At 63.8% G+C, this 6865-nt stretch overlaps 1 protein-coding gene across 1 annotated transcript; it reads right to left on the reverse strand.

Moving 5' to 3' along the window:
* Positions 1 to 1881: 1881 nt before the first annotated feature.
* On the reverse strand, positions 1882 to 4368 carry LOC137673287 (peptide methionine sulfoxide reductase MsrA-like). Its single transcript, XM_068418007.1, has 6 exons — positions 4296 to 4368; positions 3373 to 3441; positions 3134 to 3253; positions 2712 to 2816; positions 2336 to 2442; positions 1882 to 2040 (listed from the first exon to the last, which is right to left on the reverse strand). The coding sequence occupies exons 1-6, from the start codon at positions 4366 to 4368 to the stop codon at positions 1882 to 1884; spliced, it is 633 nt and encodes a 210-aa protein (XP_068274108.1).
* Between the last annotated feature and the right edge of the window lie 2497 nt (positions 4369 to 6865).

Consider the following 6865-nt stretch of genomic DNA (forward strand, 5'->3'; position numbering starts at 1 on the left):
GCCCCTCCATCCCTGGGGGGCCCCCCCCACAGCCCACCATGGACCCCCAAACTCCCCCCCTGTCCCCCATCACCCCCCCCCCCCCAAATCCAGCCTGACCCAAATGCTCTGTCCCTATTGCAGGGATGGGTCCCCCTGTGTCCCCCCCCCAGCCCCCTGGGGACACATCCTGCCTCTCCACACACCGCTCAGACCCTCACCCCATCCTTGGGGAGGGGGATCCTGGCTCTGACAAGTGGGGACGGGGACACAGGGGCAGGATCTGTCCCCTGGGACCCCCCCCCAGCCACGCGATAAACCCCGGGGGGAGATGTGGCTGTCACCTCGTGTCACATCATCCCAAGGGACGCTTCCCCAGCCCCTCTCCCTGTCCCATCCCCTGACTCCAGCAGCTGGAGATGTATATATATATATATATATATATATATATATATATATATATAAAAAACACCCCCGACGACTCACAAATCCTCAGATTTGGGCCACCCCATCCCAGCCATAAAACTCCTGTGGGCTGAGGAGGATGCCGGGGTGTGAGGATGAAGGCGGGGGTCCCCTGTCCCCATCCCCTGTCCCCTGTTTCGCTCTCCGTTAGCCCCAGCTGCGGGGCAGGAAGCCGACCCGCTCTCGCTTTCTCTCCGCTGTTATTTATTATTTTCGCTCTCTGGTGACCTGGAGAAATTCACTTTCTAAAAAAAAAGTGTCCCCGTGCCAGGCTCAGCTCACCCCTGTGACACTGGGACGCGCTGGCACCCGCCCCTGCACCCACCGCTGCGGTTTGAGGGGACACCCAGCACCCGAGCTGGCCAAGGGGGGGGCCCCCGGCGTGTGGCACCTGCAGCACCCAAGGGATCCCCCAGGCCCTGTCACCCCTTGTCACCCCCCTCTCGGTTCTCCGCTGACAACCTTTCTGGGGGACACGGACACGGGGTCCCTGCCCTAGGGGGGACACATGTGACATCGTGACACCCCAACAACGTCCCCCGTGGGTGGTTTCACGGCACAGACCCACCCCAAGGACACTGAGGGGACCCCAGAGGGACCCAGGCCTGGCACCTGTCCCTGGGCACGCGTGTACGTGTGTGTATGTGAGCTGTGTGTCCCTGTGCATACCTGTACATGTACATATATATGAACTGTATGTGCCTGTGCATGTGTGTGTATGTATGTGAGCTGTATATCCCTGTACATGTATGTGTATGTATGTGCGCTGTATGTCCCTAGGCATGCACACGCACGTGCCCTCTGTCCCCGCCTGCCACCCGCACCCGCACAGCCGGTGTGTGCCGCGCTCCCCCACGCTCACCCATGTACCCCATGTCCCGTACATACCCCATGTCCCGCATGTCCCCCATGTCCTGCCTGTCCCGCACGTCCCGTGTGTCCCCCACGGGCGCGCGCTCCCTGCGCCGCCGCTGCCCCCTGGCGGACGGGAGCGGACACGGCCCAGCACCGCCCCCTGGCGGCAGAGCGCGGCCCTGCAGCCCTCGCCCGCCGGCGACCCCATGGACCACCAGCCCCGCGGACATGGCCACCCCCCCCGGACCACCACCCTGACCCCCCCCCCTCAGACCATCAGCCCCTCCTGTCCCCGAAGCCCCATGGACCCCGAAGCGCCCCCCCCCAGCGCCCCGCCGTGGGGCAGAGCCATGGGCATGGCCATAGGCACAGCCACCCCCCCCTCATGGGGGTCCCTCCCCATCGCAGCGAGCCCCCCAACTGCACCCATGGGACAGGACAGGGTGGGGGGCACACGGCTTTAATGCTGCCGGGGCAATGGGGAGTGGGGGGCTGGCTGGGACGTGTGGGGCTGGCCGCTGTGCCCACCCTGCCTGCAATGCCGGGGACACGGGGACAAGCCAGGGGACACGAGGTGGCCCCTCAGGGTGCGGTGGGGCAGGTGACGCCGGTGCCCTTCAGGCCACAGTAGCCGCCGGGCACCTTGTGCAGGTACTGCTGGTGGCGGTCCTCGGCGTAGTAGAAGTCCCCGGCCGGCTCGATGGCAGTGGTGATGTCCCCTCGCTGCCGCTGCCTCAGCTCCTAGGACAGTCCCATGGGGGGGGGAGCCTGGATGGACCCCCCATCCCACTGCCCCATGGCACGGCACAGCCAGGGCAGGGCTGTGCCCCATGTCCCGGGGTTGGGGGAGGTGGCTGGTGTCCCCAGGAGGGTCCCAGTGTCCCCAGGAGGGTCCTGGTATCCCCAGGGGTAAGGCCTGGTGTCCCCAGCGGGGTCCTGGTATCCCCAAGAAGGGTCTCAATGTCCCCGGGGAAGGTCCTGGTGTCCCAAGAAGGGTCCCGGTGTCCCCAGGGAGGGTCCCAGTGTCCCCACCTACCTGCTGGTACATGGCCCTGCTGCGGAGGGCAGCTGCCTGCTGCTGGGGGCCCAGTGTGTAGATGACGGAGCGGTACTGGGTGCCCACGTCCTCCTGCTGCCGCATGCCTGGGGAGGGGGGGGCAGCACCCAGGGGGGGTTATGGGGCACCCCCTGACCCCACCAGGCACGGTGCAGTGGGCACTGCCTTCACCCATGGAGGGTGAGATGGGGAAACTGAGTCACAGGCAGGGGTAGGGGGGGTACAACTGCAGAGCTGGCTGTGGGGGGTCCTCCTAAAGGGGAGTCTCTGCGAGCCCCCCCCAGCTCAGGGGGGGACCAGTCTGGGGTTAAGCCCCCCCAGAAGGGGGTTTCAGGGCCCCGCTACTCGGCCCTACCTTGTGTGGGGTCGTGGTTCTCCCAGAAGACTTTGAGAAGCTCCTCGTAGCTGATCTTCCGCGGATCGAAGACCACCCTCACCACCTCGGCATGCCCCGTCAGCCCTGCGGCCAGAGCCAGCCCCTCACCGTGGCCTCCTGCCCCCCAGCCTCCCACTGCCCCGGGATGAACCCCCTGGCTGGGGACAGCTCATCCTCCGCAAAACATCTCTCCAGTGAAGTAGGGCTGGGGGGTTTGGGGGGGGCTGAGGTGGGGGACAAGGGGGTGACCAGCACCCCATGGATGGCAGAGAGCACCCCACAGGCGCCCAGGGGCTGCAGGACACCCTGAGATGCTGCATGGGGACGTCACCCCCCCGCTGTGGGTGCAGGGGACAGCGGGGGGTCCCCGTCGCGGCGTGGGAGGAGGAGCCCCCCCTTACCTGTGCGCACTTCTTCGTAGGTGGGGTTGGGGGTGATGCCTCCTGCGAAGCCCACCTGGGTGGAGAAGACCCCCGGTGTCTCCCAGAAGAGCTGCTCTGCGCCCCAGAAACACCCCATGCCTGGGGAGGGGGGACACACAGGCAGGGAGCAGGCAGCTCAGGGGACTGGGGGAGCTGGGGGGGGGTCCTGGGGGGGCAGCCCTGGGACCCCCCTTCCCTGGCACCGGGGAAGCACTCACCGAAAATCGCCGTCTGCATCTCCGCTGGGAACGGCGGGAGCGTGGGGGTCCCGGTGACAGCGTGGGTGGCTGTGGGGGGGGGACATGGGGTCAGGACCCCCAGCCTGGCCCAAACTGCAGCCACCTCTGCTCTGTGTCCCCCCCAAAAGGAGGCACTGGCCCTGTCCCCATCCCTGTCCCCTCTGGCCTCTCATGGCCACCCTGACCCTAACCCAGCCCCTTGGGGGGGGTCCTGGGGCTGTCACCCTCTCCCCGGGGATGCTCTGGTGCCCCATGTCCTGTCTGGTTCTGCCCCCCCCCCCCCGCAGATGTCCCCTGCCCCAGGGATGTCCCCTGCCCCACGGATGTCCCCTGGCCCAGAGATGCTCTGGCCAGGAGGGATCTGCCCCGGGGCTGGGGGGGCTGTAGCAAGGAGGGGGGTGAGGATCCCCCACCAGCACGGGGTGTCCCGGGGGGGGTTAAGGGGGGGCAATGCCAGGGCTGGCACTGGCCACTCAGGCACCCCCCCCAGCCAGCAGCAAAGGGAAGCTGAGACCTGGCCGCTCGTGACACTTGTGGAGCGCAAACACCTCCTGCGCTCCTCACCCTCCTTCTTTGGGGCCCCCCAGACCCTCTGTGTCCCCCCCCTGCGAGCAAACTGGGGGGTTACAGCCTTCCTGGGGGGTACAGAGGAGCCTGTGCCCCCCCAGCACCCCCAGACACGTTCTGGGGGGGCACTGGGATCAAAACACCCCACACCAGCACCCTGCCCTGGACCTTGCTGTGGGGACAGGGCCCCCGCCACCCCCCAGCACCGATACCCCCAGAGCAGCCCCTCAAAAACACACAAGGGTGCTGGGGGGGGGGGGGGGCTCAGCAGGGTGTCACCCCCCTCCCTGTCCCCAGGAAGCCCCCCCAGCCCAAACCAGTGCCCATACTGGTACCTGCCACCGTCGTCCTCTGGGCTCTGCCCGGCAGAGCCTCAGTGGGGCTGGGGAGCACCCTGACACCCGCCATGGCCCCCGCAGAGACGGGGCGTCCCACCAAGCCCCGCTGCCCCTTCGGACTGGGAGGAGGGAGCTGTGGGTACTGGGAGGGGCACTGGGGACACTGGGAGGGAGAAGGGTGCAGGAGACCAGGGAGGCAGAGCCTGGCCCCAGGAGCAGGGTCACCTTGGGGGGCATTGAAGGGGACTTGGGGATAGAGGGCTCAGCCCCAGGGGGAAAATCCCCCCGGGGGGTGTTGGTGTGTGTCCCAGGGGGGCAGGATGGGGCTGGGGCGATGGACCCTGACCAGGGGTGGCAAGGGGTGGCCGGGGAGGGGGGGTGACCCCATGGGACGGGCAGAGTCCCGGTGTGTCAATCGTTAACACACACGAGGCCGATGGTGCCCAAGGTCACTGCGGGACGGATCCTGCCCTCCCGGGGTGCTGGTTCCTCCCAGCCCCCCCCTTTGCCTCACTAAAGCCCCCACTCCTGGGGACCCCTGGGGTGCTGGGATGGGGTGGGGTGGTCCCGGCCCCTCATCTCCACCCAGGGATGCCTGAGGGCTCAGCAGGGCAGGGCCTGATCCAGACCCCCCCCCCGAGCCACGCTGCCTGCAGGCAGCACCGCATCCATCCCCGCTTTGGGGGGGTCCTTGGGGACATCCCCTACCCGCTCACCCATCCACATGAGGAATTGTCCCCAAACCCGCTGGGTTTAACCCCAGCCTGAGCCTGTGCCAAAAAGCAGCCGGGAACCGCCCAGCCACGGCCCAGGCAGGTGACAGCTCGGATGGGTGGTCCCTGTGGACCCTCAGTAGACCCCTCTGCTCCGCTAGATCCCTCCCATCCCACACTATCCCACCCCATCCCATTCGTCCCACCCCATCCACCCCATCCCATTCGTCCTACCCTAACCCATCTGTACCATCCCATCTCATCCCATCCCACCCCACCTACGCCATCCCATCTCACTCCATCTCATCCACCCCATGCCATCTCATCCCATCCCACCCCACCCACCCCATTCCATCCCATCCATCCATCCCATCCCACCCCACCCCATTCCATCCCACCTACCCCACCCCATCACACCCCATCCCATCCATCCCACCCCACCCTGTCGGTGGTCCCTGGCTCCCCTCCATCCTTGGCTCCCCAGGCACCCCATCCCCTGCACCCCGCTAGCGAGGGCACTTGGGCAGGGGGAATTCACCTCCCTCTCCATGGGGGAGAGCAGCACAACAGGGAAAAACCAAACCGGGAACCTTTTTTTTTTTTTGCAAAGAAATAGCAGCAACAAACACCTTTTTGCTCTCACCTGTGCCCCGCTCACGGGGAGCCAGCAGTGCTCGCTCTTGGGGTCTGCAGTTATAATCACACGTGGATTATTTTGCCGGTATCCTGAAGTCTAACACACACACTGCGGCCGGCTCAAAGCGAAGCCTCCTCAGACGCACCACAACGTTCCCATTTTTGTCCCAGTTTAGACCAGAACAGGACCAGGTCCAGCCTGAAACTGCTCCTCGCTGGTCCTGCCCTCTGAGCATCCTCAGGAGGGTCGGTAGAAGCAGCCACCAAGTCATGCATCAAATATTCACTTTCCCCCCCACATCTCAGCTACTCCTTTTTTCCCAGGACTATTTCTACCCTCCAGGACATTCCCTTGGCCTCTTCCTTTAAAAAACCCCTCCTAATATTTAACATCAGGTCCAACGTTGGTGTAACCCCTTCTGTTCCCCTCCAGGTCTCCCAACCAGCAAAGGAGGAGCACAGCCAGCCAGCGATGTGCAAAATTACCCATTTTTCTCTACCCTCTCCAGTTTGGGGTGAAATGGGGCTGTTTCAGGTCCGTGGGTACACCAGACTCCCACCCGCACGCACAGCCCGGGAGGGGGCTGGTTTCCATGGCAGTGCTGCCAAGGCCGAAGGCGCTGGGGAATAAATCCTGCGGGGAACACGGGCATCAGGAGGGCGACGTCCCAGCAATTCACCTGCTTTGCCTTAAAAAAGGGAAAAAAAATTAAAAAAAAAAAAATTTTAGCTCTGATGCGGCATGAATTTAACCTGGGCCATCCCGGGTCAGAGGACACGGATCTACGACCTGGGATTAAAGCGACAGGACAGTTATCATGGGGTTTTTTTCCTTACAGGTGCGACACCTGCATGGATGTGTCGCCGTTCTCAAATCACATCTTCCTCTCACGTCTCTTGAAGACTCAAAAGGGGGAACAAGCTGGGTCTGAGTGACAGCGAAACGGAGCACGGGAGGAGAAACCCTCCCTCTGGCTTCTGTTTGGTTACTCACAATTCAGATTCTCTCAAAAGACAAATTGTTTCATTTTAATAAAGTCAAGTTTTCTGCTCTTATTTCCTCCAGGTTTTATGCTCCCTCTGAAAAAGCCTGAGGACACCAACAAGGGATTTGGGTTTTCACCAGGCTTGGAGGCAAACAGAGAGGCCAAAGGTATCGAAGAATTAAGAGGACAGAAATTCTTCCGGAGAAAACAAGTAAAATAACCCAATAAACCC

The sequence above is a fragment of the Nyctibius grandis genome, chromosome 24 (genome assembly GCF_013368605.1).
Source record: "Nyctibius grandis isolate bNycGra1 chromosome 24, bNycGra1.pri, whole genome shotgun sequence".
Taxonomy (NCBI): domain Eukaryota; kingdom Metazoa; phylum Chordata; class Aves; order Nyctibiiformes; family Nyctibiidae; genus Nyctibius; species Nyctibius grandis.

Excerpts from the sequence above, each read along its gene's own strand:
- LOC137673287 (XM_068418007.1), bottom strand. The coding sequence starts at position 4,368 with ATGGCGGGTGTCAGGGTGCTCCCCAGCCCCACTGAGGCTCTGCCGGGC. Across the intron at positions 3,442-4,295 it reads CCAGAGGACGACGGTGGCAG|CCACCCACGCTGTCACCGGG; the intron begins GTACCAGTATGG and ends CCCCCCCCACAG. Across the intron at positions 2,817-3,133 it reads CTACGAAGAAGTGCGCACAG|GGCTGACGGGGCATGCCGAG; the intron begins GTAAGGGGGGGC and ends CTCTGGCCGCAG.